We start from the raw sequence: 24,107 nt of genomic DNA, 5'->3' as shown, positions 1-24,107 counted from the left end.
AATGGGTTAAACAGAGGAAAACATACAGATTCAAGATTGTTTCTGCTACTGTAGAGTCATGTCATTTACAAAAGCACCTGCCTTTTGCTACCTACCCACCCCCTGCAATGTTTAGAAAGTGCTGAATTAACTAAGGCTTTAGGCAAGTCTCAGGCTCTACTCAAAAACAATCTGTGATCCTCATTTCCTGAATTATCCATCAGTTGTCTTTTTTATCATTCATATGTTTAAACAGCAACTCTCCACTTTCAATGCAAAATCTCAAAATATGACTTAAATTAGCTGCAAGCCTTATGCAGCAATGTTAATATCAGCAAATCTTTACAGATAAGTTTCATAAATATCTTACTTAAAGACTGTATTTAAGAGTGTTGCTCTGAAGTGTCATATATGCTGTGCAAGGGGTTACTATGTTTCCCTCAATACCAAGCTTTATGAATCGTATGCAGCTGAAGGAAAGCATTGAGGTAGAATTGCATTGGGGGGCGGAGTCAAGAGAGAGACGGAGAGAGAACATGTCATGGTTTAGCCCTAGCCAGCAACTAAGCACCACACAGACACTCAGTCACTCCTCACCAGCAGGACAGGGGAGAGACTCAGAAGGCTAAAAGTGAGAAAACTCATGGGTCGAGATAAAAATAATTTAATAATTGAAATAAATAAACAAAAATATTATAATAATATGTAATGACAACAACAACAACAACAACAACAACAAACCAAACAAAGAGAGAGAAATAAAACTCAGGAAAGACAAGTGATGCAAATGAAAACAATTGCTCACCACCAATCAACCGATGCCCAGTCAGCCCTGAGCAGTGTCCCCCCCAGCCAGCCTCCCCCTTAGTTTTATTGCTGAGCATGACACCATATGGTGTGAAATATACCTGTGATCAGCTGGGGTTAGCTCTCCCAGCTGTGTCCCCTCCCAGCTTCTTGTGCACTCCCAGTCTACTGACTGGTGAGAGGCAGAAAATACCTTGACTATGTGTAAGCACTGCTCAGCGTTAAGTAAAACATCCCTGTATTATCAACACTGCTTCCAGCACAAATCCAAAACATAGTACCATACTAGCCACTATGAAGAAAATTAACTCTATCCTAGCCAAAACCAGCACAGACTGGAAGTGTCTGGAATTAAATCTCTTATGACCTGCACTCCCCTATAATAAGGAAAATAATCTCTTTCCAAGTCAGCTCTCAGCAGAAGAAATGGCAACAACCATCACTTGGGATTAACAAATGTATTGATAATATTTTTGAAAAGACTTCAGTCTTACTCCAGCCTGTGTTTTTTCTGCTGGTATCTCTCACCAAAAGAAAAAAAAACAAACCCATCCTTTGCACCGTAACACAACCCTAGCACAAAATACCTGCATATACGAGTAAAATAAGACTAAAATGTTTTATCTGAAAGGTGGGGAAGTGCTATGGCAAAACTACATAATTCCTCCATGTGTATTTTAAAATACTTTAAGTCCAGATGTCATTTAAACTACTATATCAATAGAAAATTGGATGAAATTAAGTTTGCCTATATGGAGATAATTCAGTCTGGTAGAAAACTTTTACTGGAACCCTTCTTTCATTTTTTAGGTGGAAAAAAAAATCACACACAAAGCATAAAAAGTTTTATCAGGAGAAAACACCAGAATTTTGTGCAAGCACAGAAAAATATCAGTACAGCCAAGCTCCTTAGTTTTACTGTTCCCATGTGTAACTCTTAAGAAATGCAAAACTTAAGTTTCTCTCTTGAGAAGTGGTAATGCCCAAAGGACTAAGAAGAGAATCCTGCCTGAATTAATTATTCATCAGAGATTATTCATCCATTTTTAAAAGCAAAGATCTGTCCTGGATTAGCATAGTCATATTTATATTTATGCTTCATATTTTCAAGACAGTTGCAATACACAGTGCTTCAGTGCAGTATAATTTGGGATTATCAAATGGGAAAATGAAAACAGAATGATAGTGTTTTCCATAAACACATAAATTACAGGCAGTCATAGTGTTGGCCTAGAGCTCTTGAGACTTGCTAAATGCTAATGTCTCTCCAATGAGACCGAGAGCTGTTTGTGCATGTATTTATACAGTCCTGATTTCATCATAGCTGATAGCAAAAGTGAACTGAAGAAAAATTAAAAAAAATGCTTAACAGCTCACATTTCTTGTCAAATCAGGTAGAATTTTTTTATTGTTTCTTTGCATGATGTAGAAGAATGTTAGCATATTGCTAATTTTGAAGAGTCTCTCTGCTCTGTATTATGCATATATCTCTTGCTTTGCAGGAAGCCTACAGATATATCTGCCACTACTTGAATCACATATTAAAAGATAAAAGAGCCACAATTTCACCTTTTGTTTAAATTCTAGTAAGAATTACACCATACTCAAGGGACAGAAGAATAAGAATAAGAATTCCTAAGTCCCTTAAGCAAGATGCAGCTCTTAATAACAGGATTGTCTAGTACTCCCAGAGCATTTTAAAGACAATGCAGAACAAAACTCCTATTAAAATTTCTATATTTCAACTGCAAAATACTACATACATTAAAAATTTTCCATTTTCAACTACTGCATAAGCCGTTTTTCTTGGAACATCTGATCTTGGTAATATACTCTAAATACATAATGTTTGGAAAATGCCTTTTTTGCTTTGTTTTGTTTTCTTCACCCATTAGGCTTTGTATCCCTTTTTTTTTTTTTTTTCATGGTATTTCATGACATCTCTGAGGCCTATAAGCTTATTAAATACGTAAACCTTTCAATTTCCATGATAGCTCCTTTTACTCTTTCTAAAGACGATGAGTTATGACAAAGGCAGCTTGAATTTTCATTTAGTATCTTACAAGAATCCTGTGGCAAAAGAAGAGGTAAGCTATCAAGGCCTACATGCTTTCTGTGGCTTTGTCATTTGAAAAAATATAAGGAAATGAAGTGAAGAAAACCACAAATACCTCTACACCTAAAAATTCAATCCACTAATTTCAGAATTTCAGAAAGGCTCTATTTTTAATATGAAATAATATGTGTAGTCCTAAATCCGTATCTGTATATTCCCAGTATTTGTGCCTTTTAAAAGGAAACATTTTAAAAATATTTGGAGTCTAATTTGGTTTAAAAAGAAATCTCCAAGGTTTGCTATTAGGATTGGCATTCATCCTCTGAAGTTAAAACCAAAACTTTCTAAAATTTTCTGAATTTCTAAATCTTTTAGAAGTCTACTGCCATTATGAAAAGCTATATTTGAATGTAAATATCTTACTCCATTGATTAACTTTTTGTGCATATTCAGTTATATCAGTTTTTTCCTTTTAATTAAAAAAGGACCTTCTCTCCTCCTATTAGTAATTCAAAATCAGCAGAATTAAGTAGGCTAATATTTCTTTTTCCAAAACATTGGCACATTTCCTAGATTCAGTGTATAAAAGGGTCAGGATAACGTGAACATGGTGAGCAATGGGGGAAATTAGTTTTCCTAGGAGATTATGGAAACAGAGGAAACCAATTAGATCCTAGTTACATGGCAAGAATGAATCCAGGAAAAAGATACTCTTAGTTTTGAACTGAAAATATTTGGTAAATAAACTTACAGACAAAATAAACAGCAGCCTTGAAGTCCATTTCTAATTGATTTTACTGATTTACCAAAAGTAGTAAAGCAATGCTAACAATTACTTATCACAGATTTAATTCAGCAATTGAATTTGAAGATGAAAGGTAAAATTAAAAAAAAAATAGTTTCGTCCATGTTACAAATTCAATGAACTCTTAGAAAATATGCACAAAAGCAGCCTGTAGAAAGCTTTTCTTAACATATCATACTACCTCATTGTAAACTAAAGAACCCACAGGGTGTTAATAACTTGAATACAATAGTACATCTTGCTTTTAATAAGATGTTTGTTCAGAAAGCACATTAAAGCCTCATTCAAAACGAAGGTGATAATGCATATGTATGTTGTCTTAATAATGAGAGGAGATCACACCTTTCTTTTTTTCTTTCCCAGCTCCTTCCCTCCACTCCTTTTTCAGAAGCTGCACATTTTTTAAATGAGCTGCCTGCTCAATAAGTAAAAGAGTATTAGATGTCTTTTAACATATTTGATTTTTCAGATAAAATGGCATGCTTGAAAGATTCAACAGTGATTGAAGGTGTTTCTTTGCTTTACTCTAAAAGGTTTTTTGGCAAGTTCCCTACCAAGGAACCCCTTTGCTGCCCAGATGAGATTCTTTCAATGGTTTATATTGAATAGAACCATATTAAGAGATGATAAATAACCAACATCTAAAGATCAAAAGATACAGCAGAAAAGCTAGCTCCACTATAGCTACACATTTAAGATCCCTGCATATATATTATCTTGATTCAGATTGCAAAGCTACTGTTTGGTATTTTCTTTATCAACCTCCTAATTTGTTTAAAATTCCTATAATGTGGAAAAAATTACCAAAGATTACAAGTTGTAATCCTTGATAAAGTGTTCAAATGACTAATCACACTAACCCTTATACAGGGCTTATATAGAATCACATTAGATCTTAAACAGGTGAATAAAGCATAGAAGAACTCTCCTATGGCAATCCAGATTTTAGAGGACATCCATGATCTCTAGACTCATAGAGTCATCTGAGAAAGTCTAGGCAGTTATAAAAGAAAACTCCAGGAAAGCTACCAAGAGGTGTTACCCTTAAAAAGTTTTCTGATTACTTCGATTTTTTTTTTTTACCTTTAAGACATGCTTCTTATACCTCACTAGTGTCCTCTAGAAATACGTAGACCAGAAGATGTTGCTCAGACTTCATGAAAATAATAATCTGACCATTAGGGGCAGGATGCTGGGGATGGAGGAGTAGACAGTGGGATCCTGTTCCCAGTAGGGAATGCTAGACAAAACCTGCACTGAAGCCTATGTCACCTGTCTCCAAACAAGCTTCAGCATGGATATGTTCACAGTGAACTACATTAAGATGAAGCTCTTCTTACTACTTACGGAGGTCTTAGGAAAGTGAAAGTGCTTCAAATGCTCTAACTGCGGTATCTCCCATTTTGAGAAAATGCTATTGAAAAACATGCAGAAATGCCTGTTCCTGCAATAGTAGCAGTGCATTTTTACAAAGTAAAAAGATGTGAGTGATTTGATAAGCATCAAATAAACATCAGAACCACCCCTGAAAACACTCAATTTTAATAAAAATGATTCATTCTTGTTTCCTCTGCACCTCACCTTCCTACCACTCCCAGTGCATACACACTGAGCTCAGTCACCCGAGTAGAAAGATGTCAAAACGGAAACAGTCACTGACAGAAAAAAGGTGATTTCAGTCCTTTCAGTAAGATATGGCACTTTAATTTAAATTACACACAAATGAAAGCTATATGTCACAGGAGTGAAGGTGTCACACAGCCCTTCAGAGAATAAAATATTACCTCCCCTAAAACCTTGACCATCTGCCTGTCATTTTAAATCAATCATTCGGTACATTTTTTTTCCAGTTCACACAGGCTTTAGAACTGTGAGGCCTTATCCAAAATGAATCAAAATCAACAGAAGATTTATTTCACCGGGTTTTGGATCAGAGCATTCTGTGAAGATACAGACAGCTTTGACATTTTTCCCATGTTTAGTGTCATTAAAGCTTTCACAAACTTATGAAGTATATATGACTTTCCTGGGAAAGGATCCCATACCTACTCTGCGTCTGTGGGGACCAGTTCTCTGTACCCCAGGCGTGGAGCCAAGTGTAAACAGAATAATTTCCCACAAATGTTCTTTGCGTCCAAGAAAACTATCAGAGGCACAAGCCCTACCAGAGCTATATCCTCTCTCTGATGTTTTGAGAGAATAAATATTCTAGTTTTCTTCACAGAGTTTTTCCATCTTCCAAAAGACAAAGTCTATTTACTAAACTGCCTCTTTAGAATGAAGCAGTATCAAAGCTGAAAGGTTGGTGTTTTGTTTGTTTGTTTTCCAGTTGAGCCTTTTAAGACACAACGTTTTTGCATTGTTGTAACATCCACAAAGGATCCACAGACAGTCCTGAAAATGTTCAGTCTTCAAGACATGTCAAGCACTGAGAGATGCCTACTACTGCTCTCCTCTTGCAGGTCATCTCTTACATCAACTCTTGTGGTGGGAGACCTGTTTTATCTCAAGTTTCCTTTTTATCTTCCACTTCTTTGCTGAGGCCCTTTTTGCTACAGTTTCATGCAGCCAATATTTATACTAGAAAAAAAAAAAAAATCCTAATTCCAAAGTAATATTTCCATGACCTTTTGTATTTGCTTTTAAGCACCAGCCTACACATTATCATCACAGCAAATGCTGTCTCACAAATACCAGGACTCAGAAAATGATCATTTACACAGAAGAATATATAAAATGAAAAGATGAAGCAGTTAAAAGATGAGGCATTTTGAAAGGATATTTCATGTGGTATTTTAATGTGAAAATTAATTCCTAAAAGTCTGAGTTTCAGTCTTCATATAAATAAGTGGATGCTAATAGGCTATCCATAAAGACTCTCCTTGTTAAAATACAAATGAGATATTCCTTATGTTTATACATGTGTAAGTACAATTAATATCGCAACCCAACTGGAAACAAAATTGCTTTAGTTAACCAACCATTGCAAGGCAATAAAATATGATATCAAATGTAATTGTAGAAGATCCACTTGGGGAATAACAGCAATTATTTCATACAGAATTTTCCCCTCCTTCTTCCAATTCACATACTTTTTTATTCATGCATCTCTATGCCAGAAAAATAATTGGACCATCACAAGTGTCAAAACCATCTCCCTTTCACTCTGCAGCATACAAGAAAATCCAAACTGGCAAGGCTGTTTCATTTAAAAATGTTGTTTTGTACTTCTGATTAGTAACTGCATTAATCTAAAAACATTTAAGTAGGTTTTATTTCTGCATCTGTACATGCAGCTAGGGAACTGGGCAATACTGATGGAGTAGGAAGCAGAGAATGGAATTTCTTTATTTACCTGACGCTAACAGCTTTGGATTTGCCTTCATAAACTTCACAAATATTCTCTAAATATTTAATAGTTTTCTAAAAGATAAGTGTTAATTTTCAGATTGTAGAGCTAGACTGTAATTCAGATCTCTTAATTGACTTAGTGCTTAATCAGGAAACAACATGTTACAATCCAATATTAATGAAAAAAATTCCTTTTTATTCAGAAGACATTCAATATTCTTAATTGTTATTCTTAATTAATATTCCTTTTAATCATTTTGCACTTTTTAGTAAATTAATTAGTAATTGCCAAAATTATTTTGACATTTAATTATCAATGGAAAATGCAAAAATCCATTATTATCTTTATTTCTGTCATTTACCTAAATCTAATGGTAAATATGTAAGATACATGCTTTTAACTTGTTTTAGACTTATTTTTGCTTTTGAGATTCAATACACACCTAAAAAGTGTTCACTGATTAATAAAAATAATATAGATAGCCCCCAGTGTCAATCTGTGTATTTAGAAAGCTAAGCAAGGTGACAGCAGGATAGGAATACGAAAATACTTTAGCTAACACCAGATACCCTCTGTTCAAGAAGTTGCTGGGTCACAGCTTCCCAGGTTCAAATTCTTATCAATCTGAAATTTCTATGTCGATGGCTATTTTTGGTTTTGGTGAGCATGAATAAGTTATTTCAGACAAAACAAAAATAAAATTTTAACTTTAGAATTAAAGAAACATAGAATCATTTAGGTTGGAAAAGACCTTTAAGATCCTTAAGTCCAACCACTAAGCTAACACTGCCAAGTCCACCATGAAACCACGTCCCTAAGCAATATATCTACACGTCTTTTAAATATCTCCAGGGATGGTGACTCCACCACTTCCCTGGGCAGCCTGTTCCAATGCTTGATAACCCTTTTGGTAAAGAAAAATTAATCTAAACCTCCCCTGGCACAACTTGAGGCCATTTAATCTCATCCTATCACTTGTTACTTTGGAAAACAGAAGGACACTCACCTGGCTACAACCTCCTTTCAGGTAGAGAGCAGTAAGGTCTCCCTTCAGCCTCCTTTTCTGCAGGCTAAACAACCCCAGTTCCCTCAGGCTCCTCCTCCTTCACCGACTTTGTTGCCCTTCTTTGGGCACATTCCAGCACCTCAGTATCTTTCTTAGTCAGGGGCCCAAAACTGAAGACTGTATCCAAGATGTGGCCTCACCAGTGCCAAGTACAGGGGCACAACCATTTCCCTACTCCTGTTGGCCATACTGTTCCTCATGCAAGCCAGAATGCTGTTGGACTTCTTGGCCACCTGGACACACTGCCAGCTCATGTTCAGCCGGCTGTTGACGAATACCTCTAAGTCTTTCTGCCAGGCAACTTTCCAGCCACTCTTCCCTAAGTCTGCAGGATTGCATGGGGTTGTTTTGATCCAGGCGCAGGGCCCAGCACTTGGCCCTTGAAGATCATACAGTTGGCCTTGGCCCATCAATCCAGCCTGTCCAGATCCCCCTGTAGAGCCTTCCTACCCTCAAGTAGATCAACACTCCTATCCAACTTGGTGTCACCTGCAAACCTACTGAGGGTGCACTCAATCCCCTCATCCAGATCATTGATAAAGATATTAAACAGAACTGGCCCCAATACCGAGCCCTGGGGAACATGACTTGCAACTGTCTGCCAACTGAATTTAACTCCATTCACCACAACTCTCTGGGCCTGGCCATTCAGACAATTTTTTACCCAGCAGAGTACGTCCATCCAAGCCATGAGCAGCCAGCTTCTCCAGGAGAATGCTGTGGGAAACAGTGTCAAAGGTTTTACTAAAGTCTAGGTAGATAACATCCACAGCCTTCCTCATCCAGTAAGTGGATCACCTTGTCACAGAAGGAGATCAGGTTGGTCAAGCAGGAGCTGCCTTTCATAAACCCATGCTGACTGAGCCTGATCACCTGATTGTCTCGTGTGTGGCATGTGACGGCACTCACAATGAACCTCTCCATAACCTTCCCTGGCCCCAAGGTCAGCCTGACAGGCATGTGGTTCCCTGGATAATTCTTAAACTTTGGTCAAGATTCATTTATCTATTGATCTATCAAAAAGCCAAAACTTAAATTTTTACTTTTGTTTTTCTTTGCTTGGTTTTCTTGAAGCAGCTGGAATTTAATACGCTATAGTACTAGAAATATTGGAAGAAATTCCACCCTCATTCAATTACAATTAGCACGAAAATGGGATTTCAGTAGTAGAGATAGATATGTGTTTGTATCAATGGTTTAGTCCCAACTTTTTTGTCTTAAGAAAAAATTCTCTTTCCTTAAGAGAATTCTGACAGTGCTCACATGCAGTTATTAGCCAAAATAACAAAAATAAGATGATGCGACCAAACCTGGATTTTGAAAGATTTTTCCCTATACCAGCTAATTTTAAAATACCTTTTCTGAGGATATTGAATTTTTATTATACTGTGATATTAACCTGCAAATTAAAATCTTTAATGTTTACATGCTTCTTTTGCTGCAAACTATGCAATAAACATTCATATTTTGAATAAGGTGTTAGAACAGGCACTCTGGCCGTGTTCTGATTGACACATCCCTTGTAGCTCTGTATACATCTTGGCCAGCCCTCTTTGCCCTTCCTTTTTTGGATTTGTTCCACTGAAGTCAGCCTATATGTACTTCCCTAGAAGGAATGTTTGTGATATTTTCTCCTTAAAACTCCAGAGGCCACTGTTCAGCTGCAAGCTGGCTGTCAAGGATCTTGCTGATCGTGAGCTCATTAGAAGCAGAAATAGACTGTCCCAAAGAGTTTCCTTCTACAGTGGCTCCTGGGCAATGCTACTGGAAGGGCTTTCATCACCCAGAACCAAATCCTGGACAAGAAATAACCCTCATATAGTATGACAAAAACCATTCATAATGCTATCAGAAGTACTTTAAGAACCCTCATCTGCAGAAAGTTTTACAGTATATCTTCTATTTTGCCATTACAGCCACTAGCAGAATGAATCTTCCAGTGAAAATTAAGTTTATCGGAAAGATCTGTGTGCAAACTAATTTGAGTAGGCACTTTCTAAAAAGTAGGCCAGAAGAGAAGAAAGATTACTTCTGGCAAAAATGGAACAAATTAAATTATAAGAAGCTTAATACACTTATTTGAAATTTAATTGCATAACCTAATGTCAAGGTTATTACACAGTGCACACTGTTCTCATCCAAATTCAGACTAGTACAGTACAGGCTTGGTTTGCAGTTACTTTATTATAAATCCAACCACATTTATTTTTTATTTTATTCTGACCATAGTCTTTGCCTGAGCCACAACATTAATATAAAACCACATTTCAACATTACTTTGAGATCTCTCCTTGGCAATGAATTCTGATAAGACCAGAAGCCTCTCTGGTATGACTGACTTCTACTGCAAGTAAAGGGCAAAAAGAGAACCAAAAGGTGAGACAGTGGTTTTGATGTGATGCCAGTGTGTACAATAAGAAACAAAATGAGTAGAAAGAGCATCTGTCTGTATTCACACTGCTCTGCACTAAGTCTATCAATCAAACCTGTAGGTTTTGTTTTCTGTTCAAAACAGAGGGCCGTTAGCAGAAAGAGTCACTGGAGCATTCTCATTTTTGCATCCCTATGGAACATCCATTCCATGTTTTACCATGTATAAGAAGTGGTGCCTGTGCAGAGAGCACACTGAAAACCATTCAGGCTGTGTCCAGACCATCTTTGCACTCCTAAAAGCCAGTTCCTCTTATCTGAATTACTTGTGCTCACCTTATGATTTGGTTGGTTTGTTTGTTTCCAGTACTCCACCTTTGAGTGTCTGAGGAACACTGGATCAGAAAGGACATTACAGAAAAGCACTGTGCATTTAACTGTGTGCCAGTATTACTCTAGTGTATGTGCAAACACAGTCTAGGTTTGTAGCAGCATCACATAAAAGCACCATCTGCTTTTATTTCTGAAGGAACAGGTAATGAAGGTGTAATTAATGACTTTGACACTTAGGAAGGAACAGTAGCCTAAAATTAACAGGTTTATAATCATGCAGCACAACATTAATTTTGCTTGATAGGTAATAAAGAATTAATGATGTACATTTTACAATAATCTCTCCTGTTTTTCAGTAGTTTGAAATGACTGAAGAAGATAGCTTAGTGTTTTGACCGGGTTAGGGTCTCTTTCAGTATTACTAGAATATTTAAGAGAAGAGATGCAGTTATTAGAGTACAGAAAATTATTCCAAAAGAAGCAGTCCATGACTCAATATAAACACTCATGTAGACAACAAAACCCTTCTGTATTAAGCTTTTTCCTGCTTTTTTCCATGACATAAACAAAAACAACTTGTAAAAATCTTTTCTATGATTCTGTGCTTCAGTGCTTGGAGTAGTACACTTTTAACTGATAGTAACCACCTCTCAGATGTCTTCTCTGCAACCGTTCCTTGTATGTCAAAACAAACTGATGTCTTGTGGACACCTGAAAGCTACATCCCTGCATCTGCAAAGCTCCCTGTGATCTTCTTAAGTGAAAAGTACCCTTTATTCTCGAGACACCCAGATTGAGACTCTGTTTACTGAATGAAATAAAATGCCCATTCAGAGTCAATGATTACTTCCATGGACATATAAAGAACATGTTTGTAAGAACATAGTTAACATATCAAAGAGGAAAAGTTCGAGAAGATTAAAATGAGAAAAACTCAAACTTACCCCAAACTCATCCCTCCACTGATGTGATGCTTGGTACTTCTCTGCTTCTTTAGCAAGACGCTGAAGATGAAAGAGAGAGAGAGGACATATATTTCAGTCTTTATTGATTCATCATATAGCAAAGTCTTTCTTTTTTATTTTATTCATTTGCATGTTTTCTCTATATAATTTTCTATATATCTGTTTTTTGCACTTACTTGAAAATTATGCATATTTAAGTAAATATGCATCATTTCATTTAAAAATGCTATTGTGTAATAATGCATTAGAAAACTTAACCTCATTCCAATGTCATTTAAGAAGTTCTAGTTAAGTTCAAAATCCTTCAATATCCTTCTGAAAATACTTTCTCCTTACAACACCTTGCCTTATACATATTAATCTAATCTACTATGCAATTACAAGTATTTATTAGAATCTTAAACCGCTGTATTATGGACATTTATTTCTCCATTAAATTATTTAACTTAAATTATAGGAAGTACTGACATCCCCTGTGATTATTAGGGACCCATAAAAACTCAGTAGTTTGGACTAGCTGTAGTCTGGTCCCACAGACCGAATACACATTAGCAACTGGAGAGTAACAGGCATGCTTCTGGAGGGCTTTTTTTCCTATTTAAATTAATTTGAAAGACATCCAGTTTGTCCAGTCAGCCCCACGGGAAGCAAAGCACAGTGCACAGGAATGATCAGGTGATGGTCTTTCAAATCAGTCTCCTGTACAGCCGCATCTATTGTGCGGGTCACATGTCCCTCCTCATATAAAATTATGTCTTTAAAAAAAAGCTGTTTGTACATGCTTATGAGGAGTTTACTACAATTTTGCATATGAAAGTTGCCAAGCATAATGCATGTTCTCCAGCTCAGCTGCACACAGCATCCCCAGTGCCACAGCCCTGCAGGCAAGCAGCCATCCTGGAAGTAAGCGAGTTCACGCTGAAGAAGCAGCTACCTGATGTGAATGTAGTTCATGTGGACTCAGTCATGTCCTAATTGTTGAGTGACTGACTTCAAGAACTAAATTATCTTACAGCCCAATAAAAATTTTAGCAACTGTTTCTAGGGAGTCACGATCCCTTTCTAACAGAAATAGCCTGGCTATATCCACCAGATAACTAGGGATGAAAACGCTTTACTGTGTAACAATAGGTGCACAGTAAGCCTGACGATCCCTTCAATATTCAGACCAATTCCTACACAAAATGAACTGGTGGGCTAAGTCACACTTTCAGTTGAGTCAACTGTCAGTTCTTGCTAACAATGAAAAGGAGTATGACCAGAAAGTTCACGTAAGCTGGAATCAGAGAGATAGTGCTGTCAGAACCTCACCTCAGCCCATCCAGGATAGCAACCGCTATGTTATCTGATCCCAGGAGGGCAATCTCTGTCCCCGCTCTAACTATCAGGATGATAAATGTCACAAAGTAAAACTTAGGATCTTTTCCTTTCTTTTACATTTGCAATCATTCTATATTAAAAAAAAAAACCAAACCAAACCAACAACAAACCTATGTATGTACTCTGCTGCCAGAAAATAAGTGTCCCCACTCATTCATTTTATTGTCAATTCAAATTATTCTTAGCTCATAGAAAGCTATTAGCATCTTACAGGCATTGCCAACTGGAGGTGCCCTCCAGAGTAGCCAAGTATACTATATTTACAAAAGAAAACTATGATATAATTTGAGGCATTACACTGGGAAAAAGCACAGTACAACTCCCCCTTGACTGCACTGGACAAACACCTCAAATACTCATAGTATTTTCAGTTTTCTGGTAATATACTAGAACAATTTTGTCCACCTCATTTCTTCATTTAATATATCAGTTCTGCATCTAAATTTGCATATCCTCTGATGAGTTCAAGTCATGTTTCACAAGACTGCAGCAAAGCAAGATGTAACACTTACTACACATGTAAACAGCTGCAGTTAACACTGCCCTCAGATTTCCCTCACAGTCTGCTTCATTGCCTTAAGGTATCCAGAGAACTGCAATTGTTTTCCACATAAGACAGTAAAACCCAAATGCACAAACTGCTAGATGGATTATGAAGGGAAATATATAAGAACATTTAGTAGGAATTTTGCATAGAAAGAACTGCAGCCACACTTGAAATTCCTCAGCTCCACAAAAAGTTGGTAGATTCCTCAGCTAATCTGCACTATAAAGCAAAAATGCTAAAAGCAAATAAAAAATATATAGGGTTTTTTTGGGTTTTGTTGGTTTGGGGTTGGTTTTTTTTGGTCTCAAATGGAGAAAAAAAGAATATCCCCTGCCAATGAGATATTGTATTCTTATTCTCGTTGAAGAATTTTTCAGTCAGATTTAAATTAGAACCTATCATAACAGTTTAAGTAACCTGCTAAAATAACACTAAATGCAATTCCTACCGCTCTTTGTATCTTAAAATAGCTCCCAAAATGAAAAGGTGTAATTTGGAGTATGTGTACAGAGCTCTGTTAAAGGTAATCAAGCTCATACAAAAGCACAAGCAACTGGTTACAGAGAAACAATAAATGAACAATGAGAAAATGGTTGTTCCTTGACTCCAAAAAAGCAAAACTCAACACGTTGCTGGAAGTACACATAACCATGAGCCAGGCCTATGTACACTGGCTCTGGCAATAGGCTGAGACACCTCTTCGATGTCTTCTTCACTGCTTAACTGAAGGATTCCTGCATTTTGCTCTACTGCATAACAATTAATTTAAATTTTGTGCTAGTTATTAGAACAACTTTCCAAACTATATCCAAAAGTTTAGTTGGAATATATTTTTAGAGCGTATTTCCTGGTAGGCTATGTCAAAGATAGAATGAAATCCTAGGCAACTTGATACCAATCCAGTATTGTTTTCCCTGAAACAGATCATATTTTCTATCAGTAATTCCTATAAATGCTACACAAATTATTAGTAGTCAGTAGAGTGGCTGTTAGCCAGGACTAGAATAAATCTGTAAGTTGAATGGTCACAAGAATAAGTTATTTGATCTCTCAAAACGGGGACAAATATTGTACTTTCACCTTCTGTAACTGCAACAGAACAATCTCGTGATTCTACAGCTAAGTAAGTTACATATGCAAAAAACATACAGGATTATTTCTCAAAGACCAGTCTACTACAGTATCCTGATTACCCAGCTCATCTCCAGCAGAAGGCTCTTTATCAATGTTTATGTGCAGGCTACCACAAAGACACAGATCATGCACTTAATTTTCAAGAACTGAGTGTGTCAAAATATACGGGTTGACTCATAGGAAGTCTGTAAAAGAAAAAACAGTATCATTCTCTCATGCGTAATATCTTGTATTCTCTAGGAAAGATAAGGGAAGAGTATGAAATTAAAAAAAAAATACACACACACATATATATATAATGAAGCTAAGGTGTTCTCAGAAGTTTTTCATTTCTGTGCAAGAAGAACCTTGCTGCTACAGCAACATGGAGTCTAATAATTTAGATATTCACCCTTCCATAGAGAGAACTTTGTTAAGAGCCAGAGTAAGAAGTCAAGACTCCTGGGTCAAAAACAGCTAGATTGTGATGCAAACCCAAGTTACCTATGCCCTTTATTGTGACACAAGGAGAGACTAATTTTTCATCTCGCTCAAAGAAATCATGCCTTTTTCCTTTTGAGGCATGCAAATGTCAGGTCTTGCCTTCCCTGTTTTGATGGAAGAGTCTCTGGAGAACGCTAACAGAGGAGCAACACAACAGCCGTCTGACACCTGACACTTCCCATTTTCCCTCTCATTACAATGAGGGTTTAATAAGGTAACACCTTCTTTAACACCGTGACCCACTGCAGTTCCCTACAGATTTCTCCAGCAAATACTAAAATGTTGAGATTCATGTTTTTATACTTAAGAACGTAAGTAGAATTTGTTCTAAAATAAATATGCCTAATAATATTTCTGCATATTGGGCTTTAATAATTTCTTGCTCCATGCCTCGTATGAGTGCTGTGAAGATGAAAGCTGTGAGATCATTTTAGGCCTTGAATGAAGCTCTATTTAACACCTTCTTTTTAGATAGAGGGGATGAAAAAGTAAACATCACTAAAATGGGGAAATGGAACAAAACTAACACTTAACAGAAACACTCTGCCTTACTTTGAGGTATTTTTAAAAATCCTACTTTGGTCAGTCTGCTGGAGAATAGGGATTCTCAGATTATGGCTATGATACTCGAATTACTCTGAAGTAGGACGCAAATTGAGAAACCAAGATCAGGAAGACAGGGCTGCAAAAGCTAACCAAGTGCTGTTATTCTATCCCTATGTTTTTGGAGGATGCCCAAAAGAGTTGTGAGATGGTGCTTCTAAGACATCAAAACGGCTGAGGCCAGATTTAGCCACTGAGATTGACACAGCAGCTGAGGTCAAATTTTAGGTGCTTGAAAACACTGTAGTTAAACAAGTATTTGTTTAATAAATGTTCCTAGATGCAACAATTATTTCTACTTTTTAATTTCTTTTCTTTTTTTAAATGAATGAGAACTGCTTACTGTCTTGCTATTTCCTAAATATCTATTGTTCAGAATGCATTATAGAATCATAGAATCATAGAATCATAGAATGGTTAAGGTTGGAAGGGACCTTCAAAGGTCATCTAGTCCAACCTCCCTGCAAGGAGCAGGGACATCCCTGACTAGGTCGGGTTGCTCAGAGCCTCATCCAGCCTGGCCTTGAACGTTTCCAGAGATGGGGCCTCCACCACCTTTCTGGGCAACCTGTTCCAGTGTTCTATAACTCTTCTGGAACTTTCAGAATACTTAGATCATCAATAAAATAACAATTATCCCTTGAAAGACAGCCACCACCAATAAACAAGTATTTTTAATCAAACTTTGAAATAAGTCTATGATTCTATGATTCTAAGTCAAGAGTAACCTGCCACTAGTAGTTTCTTAAATCTTTTAAAGGGATTACAAAAGATTACACACAAAAAAAAAAAACCAAACAAAAAACCAACAAACCCCCAAAAGCCAGCAAAAAAACCCCAAAGACCAGCTGCCTGTCAGTCTCAAAACTGTCCATTTTCAAAGGTCTTGTCCCTAGATTCCAAGTGCACGTTACTGTCTCTGAAAGACAGCTTTTGATGTAGCACAGACTGCAAGAAAGAGACCCGAAGAATCTTTATCTGATCTGTAAAGATCAACTCCCTAGAAGACCTATTCATCTTCCAGCCTTCATTTTTGTGGGCGTATGTCATATCTTTATCTGCTCCTAGTCAGCACAGAATTCTGTCAGCTAATGGCCCAATTACAATTATATTCAGTACAATGAAATCAATCTCTTTTTTTGTGCTTCTCACTCTCCTTTAAGTACTTTATCTTGAAAATAATATTTGACTACTCTTTGATATATTAAGCTATTATAAAATGTGTAAGCTTGGAGTTATTATAGCCCCACAAAGCTTTCTAAAATGCCAAATCTACAGAATTTTTAGGTTATTTTAAGAAGATAAATACCCAGGGAGAATATATCAATATCAAGCTTAAACAGAAGAATGTAGAAACATATAATGAACTTCAAATCCGGATTTTAAAATACAATCCAAATATCCAAGACTGTTCTTGCATGAAAACTGTAAAAGCCACAAGGAGGATGTGTAAAAGCTGTTTCAAACATAGTTTGCATACACGTATCTGAAAGACAATTATTGTTCTTCTGTAGATGATTATGAATCACACACAAATTACAGGAGAGAAACATGAGGAAAATATTTTGTAAGACTAAGATAAGGTGTCTGAAGTGCCAAGGGAAGACTGATATTGTTATCTCACTAGAGCTTTAATACAGACTGATAGAATTTTAAAGAATTGCATTTTCACCTGAGTAAGCTTTTACTTTCTGTACTAAACCAAATTAGAACTATTTTCTTCCAACTTGACTTGACTGCCCTTACTTGCATGGAGTATGTTATATTTCTGAAGTAATTATTGGCAATAAATTAGCCAAATACCCATTAATTACCCTATTCATTAATTTCCTATTACCCTATGAATAAAAAAGATCACCCGGTTTGGCCGAAGGGGGTGTGATTTCAAAAAGTAACACTGGAAAATTGGAAGGTCAGTAGCCCAAAAGAGAGCATGGCAGTGCTAAAGATAGCAAGACCATAACTCCCATATAAATACATACGGATTTACTTTTCTTTGTCTTTATTTCCATACTGCCAGTGGGGCGTAGGAGGGGTTAATAGGAACTGATTACCTTTTTACATGTAACTCTTAAGGCTATATGGCCTTTCTCACAAGTGGGCATTCATAATAATTATCAACACAGAAGTTGATCTAGATTTGATTAAGCTGTGGCACATACGTTTTAATATGATGGTCCCAGCTGTAAAACAATCTCTTAGACTGAACCAAGCACATACCTAATTTTGCTGATTTAAACTTTAACTTAAAGGTTTAAGATCTCCTCTTCCAAGTATTTTTTTTTGCTTTTAAATATTTTGATCGCTAACACTGTAGCACATAAGTTTTCATGATAATTTGCATTTCCCTACCTCAAATAAGAACTGCCATTATGTAAATACCATAATCCTCAGTATAAGTGTAACCAGAATTTTAATACTTACTCATAGTTTTAAAGATTTTTTTTTTTAATGGTAACCAACAGTAGGATTTGTTTTATCCTGATCTGCAAGATGGTGTTATTTCCACTAGAGAATCACAGCCTCTCTCCTACTCTGTCATCTGCTGTGCCACAGGATGGCAATCTGATCTGTGGTCTGTTAATGAGGACATCTGAAGCATATAAGGTCACAAAGAGTATATTTATAATTTATCTCCTATACTCAACATAGACCTTGCATAGTATATTTCCCAGCTACAGCCTGGAGCCACTTTCACTTCTGAAGAAGCTGATGAGTCATATTCATAAGGGAAAAGGATATATTAGAGGTCAGCTGACATTGTGAGACTTACCAAAGACTCTTCATATAAATTACTAGTCTAAATGTATATATAATCTAATACCATCAGCAATTAGTACAATTTTTTTAAAAGCTGATGTTATCATACACTGGACTACTGTGTTGGTTTTGTTCAGTGAGGTGGGGCTATGGTGGCAGTTTCTGCAAGAAGCTGCTAGAAGTTTCCCCTTTGTCCAGTGGACTCGGCCGGGCCCAGGGCAGACCCACTGCTGGCCAGGGCCGAGCCAACTGGTAGCAGAATGTTCCCTGATAATACCTCTGCGATAATGTATTTAAGAAGGGGAAAATAAAAAAAAAAATAAAAAGAAGAAGAAGTGAAAAAGCTGGAGCAGGGGCAGAGATGGGGAGGCGCGAGCCTTGTGGGTCCTTGCAGGCCTCACCCTCTGGCCTCCCACCGTGCGGCCGACTGGGCCTGACTCCGCCCAGTCCAGCTGCACAAAGTGGAGATGAGATGTGAAGAGAACCTGAGAGGCATCTGCCTGAGCCGACTGTGGAGAATTTATTGTGAGAGGAATGGCTGCAGACACCAAGGTCAGTGAAGGAGGGAGAGGAGTAATGTTGCTCCCACAGAGATTCCCCTGCAGCCCGTGGTGCAGCCCGTGGTGGAGCAGGCTGTGCCCCTGCAGCCCATGGAGGCCCACAGTGGAGCAGAGATCCCCCTGCAGCCAGTGGAGGACCCCATGCCGGGGCAGCTGTTCTGAAGGGACTGCACCCCGTGGAAAAACTACCCACGCTGGAGCAGTTCATGAAGTACTGTAGGCTGTGGGATTGACTCCAAACTGGAGCAGGGGAGGAATGTGAGGAGTTCTTCCCCCGAGAAGGAACGAGTGGTGAAAATCGACATGTGACGAACTGACCATAACCCCCATTCCCTACTCCACCCTGTGCCACTCGGGGCTGGGGGGAAGGAGGTAGAGATAACTGAGCATAAAGTTAAGCCTGGGAAGAGGGAGGGGTGGGGAGACGTTACTTTGTTCTCTTTCTCATTATCCTGCTTTGGATTTAGTAATAAATAAATAGTTTTCCCAAGGTCGAGTAACAGTGATCTCTCCCAGTCCTTATCTCAAACCTCAAGCCTTTTTCTTATATTATCTCCCCCTATTCCCTAGGACAGTGGGAAGAGTGAGTGAGTGACTGCATAATCTTGTCCCGAGCGGGGCTAAACTAGGACAAGTAAAATTCAAAATAACGCCTCAAACTTTGTCTTCCACTATTAACCGTTACCAACAACCTAAACTGGTAGATTTTTTTTCCTAATAGAGCTATAGATTTCAAAAGACAACTTTAATTAAACAATAAACAGAAAATTAGTTTACATATTCTGTGTGCTTCTCTAATACATTTCAAGCCATTTCTGCTTTATTCACATGAACAGTAATTCTATTTCAGGCCTTCTTAATCAGTTTTTCTAACCTCACATCCAACACAAGGATGTCATGTTGGCTAAAAAGAAATCTAATGAAAAAAATTTATTATCACCCTCCACATACTTAGAAGACAGGGATTTAAAGGATTTCTGTATCTGTTAACAGCTGTAGTGAAAATAATTCTTTATGACTCAGGACAATCTGTATTTCTATTGTTTAATCAAATGTGTGAAGGAAGAATTAGACTGACTCTACAGATAAATTTTACCCTTCTAGTGGTTTTCCAGTTCCAAAGCAGAAGACTTAAAAGAAATGAAGCCACTCGTCTAAACAAGATCCAAAATCAATAGGAAGTCAAATCTGAACTTGAGTGCTTGAGATTAAAATATTGCAGGTGAAGTTAATGCATTCTCACATGAATAATCATATTGATTTTAATAGAGAAAACTGAAATAGAGAGAGCCTAAATTAATATATCATACATGTGGCTTTTGACATCTAAAATGTCATGTGCAATCACCTGTCTCTGACAAAGCTATCATATAAGAGGAGTCAAAAAGCATAAAATTAAAAGACCATTTGGCACAGTAGCACTTCTCCACTACATAAAAGCAGCCCTTCTCTAAAATATGAGCTAGAAAGAGCTCTTCTTTCCTATTTCTTCCTTTCTCTTATTTTGAGTATTGAAGAATTTACCATGACTCTGAAAGTAGTCAAATGTACAGTCAAGGTAAAACAATCTTTGATACTATCCTGAAAACAAATCTCAGAACAGCTGGAACTATCCATCACCAAAAATCATCACTGACAGATTGAAAAAAAAAAAACCAAACAAATAAATAGAATATGCTAACAACTTCTGGAAAAGCAGTGTAACTGGGTACACACCTAGGTAACTGCACAACCTATGGAAGTTTTAGGAGGGATGCTGTCAAGGACCGGTCGGTACCTGTCTGGAAACTTACTTGTTTCCACCTCAGCCTGGTCTCTAATGTTCATAATCGTAACTAGTAAGAACACCTGCACTAGATGAAAAAGAAACCTTACATGAACAGTCAATGGGATAAATGAACTACAGGCACAAAACATTGCAGGAGGGCACCTTTCAGAGTACCAGAGAATAAGACAAATCAAATACAGCCACAATGAAGCACAGAGGGAGCACAAAACTGTGTTCTATGATTGGAGCACTGAGTCCAGTTCCTGAGGTATGAAATATGGTTTGTATGAAATATCTTACAAACTTAATGTGCTGCAGAATGAGTGTACAAAATAATTCTCTTCATCTGCTGCTAACCTGCAACAAGAAATGTATAACATTCTCATCAGAAGGTAGAGAAACATCACTTTGTTAAATTCTACATTTTCTACATACAGGGGGAGAGGAAGGAGGTTCAGTTCCCAAGTCTGAGTATATTTCTAAGATGCAAGCAATCAGGAGATTTGAGAAGCTGGGCAATATTATGACAGCTTGATACTGCCAAAAACGTTTCAGTAGACAAGTGAGTAAGACAGAGAGAACTGCAGACAAAGGCATGAAGAAAAATGATCAGAACTGAAGAGTACGAAATAGTCTGTCAAATGCATCTTGACATCTAGCAGTGAAATTCTGCTCGAGTGGTGTACAGAATCAGCAAAGATCACTTCTTTTAACACACAATTTATCCTTCTCATTTCCAGAGGTTTCAAGCCCTTAGAGCTTATTACATTTTCACTCTAATAATTCATAGGCCTTAAATGCAAGTCACATTAGTGTTATATTTTTAAACAAGCTCAAAGTGAAGGACACATGCTGAAACCATTAGACTGAAATTGCCAACTGCTCCAACAAATCAGAAATTGCATAACACCACCAGCTCCATTTCACTGCCTGCCTTAGGAAACTCTTTTAAACTTCACAGGCATGATTAGAAGATGACACGTATATTGAGCAGGCATGCCTTGCTACCCTGCCTTTTCAATTGTAGTGTATGTGTATTTTTTAGCAACCCAGGGAGAAATCAGGACTATAGAAATTTATTTTAGAAATATCTAAATTAACTCGCTCCAAAACAAGTGTTCTAAAATGTCAAAAATATAATTTTCCTCTAACTTAAAAAAAGTAACCTAGATGTGTTTCAGCTTGCTTCATGGCTCCTTTAATATCTCCTCATTAAGTATACAGTAAAAACAAACAAAACACTCTTAGCTGCTAAACATTTATACATGCTAGGAGTTCCATTAAAATCTGGCTAGAATCCAGATGGGAGCAGACAGAACTGAAATACATGTGTAGCTACCTAATTTCCAAGGCAAAAGTAGGAAAAGGAACAAATCAAGTCAGCACCTCCTTACTAAGGACAGGGAGAAGAAACCATTGATACAAGCTTGCATCACTTAAGCATGAAAAATACTAATGAGGTCAGTTATCTTCAAACAAATACGGGATGTAACAGCAGTTGCATTTTGCCTCATTGTATAATCAAATTGAACACCACCTTTAACAGAATGTTATCATTTTATATGAGTTGAATAACAATATATCAAGTTAGACCAATATAAAATTGATATAATTCAATAACAATATTCAATATATAAAAACTATATTGGATATTCACATTACGGTTTGCAAATTTTTTTTTTTGTTTAAAGTTACATCATTTTGCTACTTAATGAAACTCACAGAGATGGAGTGTAACTAGGTATAAAACACTACATTTAAAGAAGTTAGTGAGTTCTGGATTTATTTACACTTTGTGTGCTACAAAAGACATCTAGATGCAATGCTTTTACAATCCCAAAAGACGATCACAAAGCTGGCAATTTAAAATCTCTGCTGAAGAGACAGTCAAATGTCTCTTTTGGCCACATCATCAGAAAGACCTTTAAGTTGTCTCAGAAATGCATAGGTATTTATATAAAGAAGAAAAAAAATCCAGAATTTCAAGAAATAACAAGACTGAACAGAGCTCATTACCACCTCTCCCTCTGTAGAACAGAACTAAATTGTTTTATTTCATTAAGACACATTAATAACCTCAACCAGCCTGATAAAGTCCAAAGTAGTTAATGACTTATAATAAAACTGAGATAGCACTGAATTTTTTAGCAGCATTTGCAGAAATGGGCCTATGAAACATACAACTTTATTCATAATAAAATTCAGAGCTTGAATTGTAGAACCATAATGTGGGCTTAAAAAAAAAAATAAAAATCAACATCTTCTCCTAGATTCTCAGATGTATAAATTAGGATCAATCTGAATTTGATTAATTAAATGTATTTTTAAAAATGAATCTACTCTTAAAAACAGATATATATATTTTAAAAATATAGCTGAATAACAAATGTTGCTTTAACAAGCCAGCGTAGTGTATTAACAGCTTCGCATGTCAAGAAAAAAAATTGGGCAGGTGGTAGGCTATAGCTGCTGAATAATCAACCTGATCTCATCAACAGTCAGTGGGTGAGAGCAGAGGAAACATGTTACTGTTGGCAACAGCAGAAACAAAAGATGCATTAATACTGCATGCTATTTTCAGTCAACTTTTCCCTAAATCGAAGTAATTCTAGTCAAAAGAAATACAAAGTGTTTAACTGAGACTCCTGAGTGCAAAAGAAAATGACCTTTTACTGGGAAATCATAAAAACATTTTTTATCTTCCCAGAGATAATGTCAATCGTGATAGCCGCGCTGGAAACACAACAAAGCCTCAACTGCTCCTACACCTAGCTCTGCATTGAGGTAAGAAGACTCCCAAATCTCCTTCATTTCTTTATTATTAAATACAGCATATTAACATGCTGCTTCTAAACTTTCACAAATCTCTTTTAAAAGAGGTGTTGCACTCCCACCCTTCTCTCTCTACTGGACTTGTTCAGGTTTTAACTTTCAACCTTATCCATGTGATATATTTAAAAACAATTCACATCCTTCATCACTAATACCTCTTCAATAAAGGGCTACAAGGGATTTGCTATTTTCTTACCCTCCAACAGAAAACTCTTTCAGATTGTAATGTAAAAGCACTTTAAAATTAAATGTGGACAAAAATGTAAGAGGTGAATGCTGAAAATGGTGTCTTCTACCTTTCCTCAGT

The 24,107-nt window shown here is 36.9% G+C and overlaps 1 protein-coding gene across 3 annotated transcripts in view; it reads right to left on the bottom strand.

Moving 5' to 3' along the window:
* Positions 1–24,107, bottom strand: part of CACNA2D1 (calcium voltage-gated channel auxiliary subunit alpha2delta 1) — a 405,284-nt gene that overhangs the window by 205,832 nt on the left and 175,345 nt on the right. For all 3 annotated transcript variants that reach the window (XM_086745696.1, XM_086745707.1, XM_086745713.1), the window contains exon 4: positions 11,713–11,772. In XM_086745696.1, coding sequence (XP_086601822.1) covers positions 11,713–11,772 — 60 coding nt within the window. The remainder of the gene's footprint in view (positions 1–11,712; positions 11,773–24,107) is intronic.

Source organism: Chlamydotis macqueenii, chromosome 1 (genome assembly GCF_036417535.1).
Source record: "Chlamydotis macqueenii isolate bChlMac1 chromosome 1, bChlMac1.mat, whole genome shotgun sequence".
Lineage (NCBI taxonomy): Eukaryota > Metazoa > Chordata > Aves > Otidiformes > Otididae > Chlamydotis > Chlamydotis macqueenii.
This window is presented reverse-complemented; position numbering and strand designations above follow the sequence as displayed.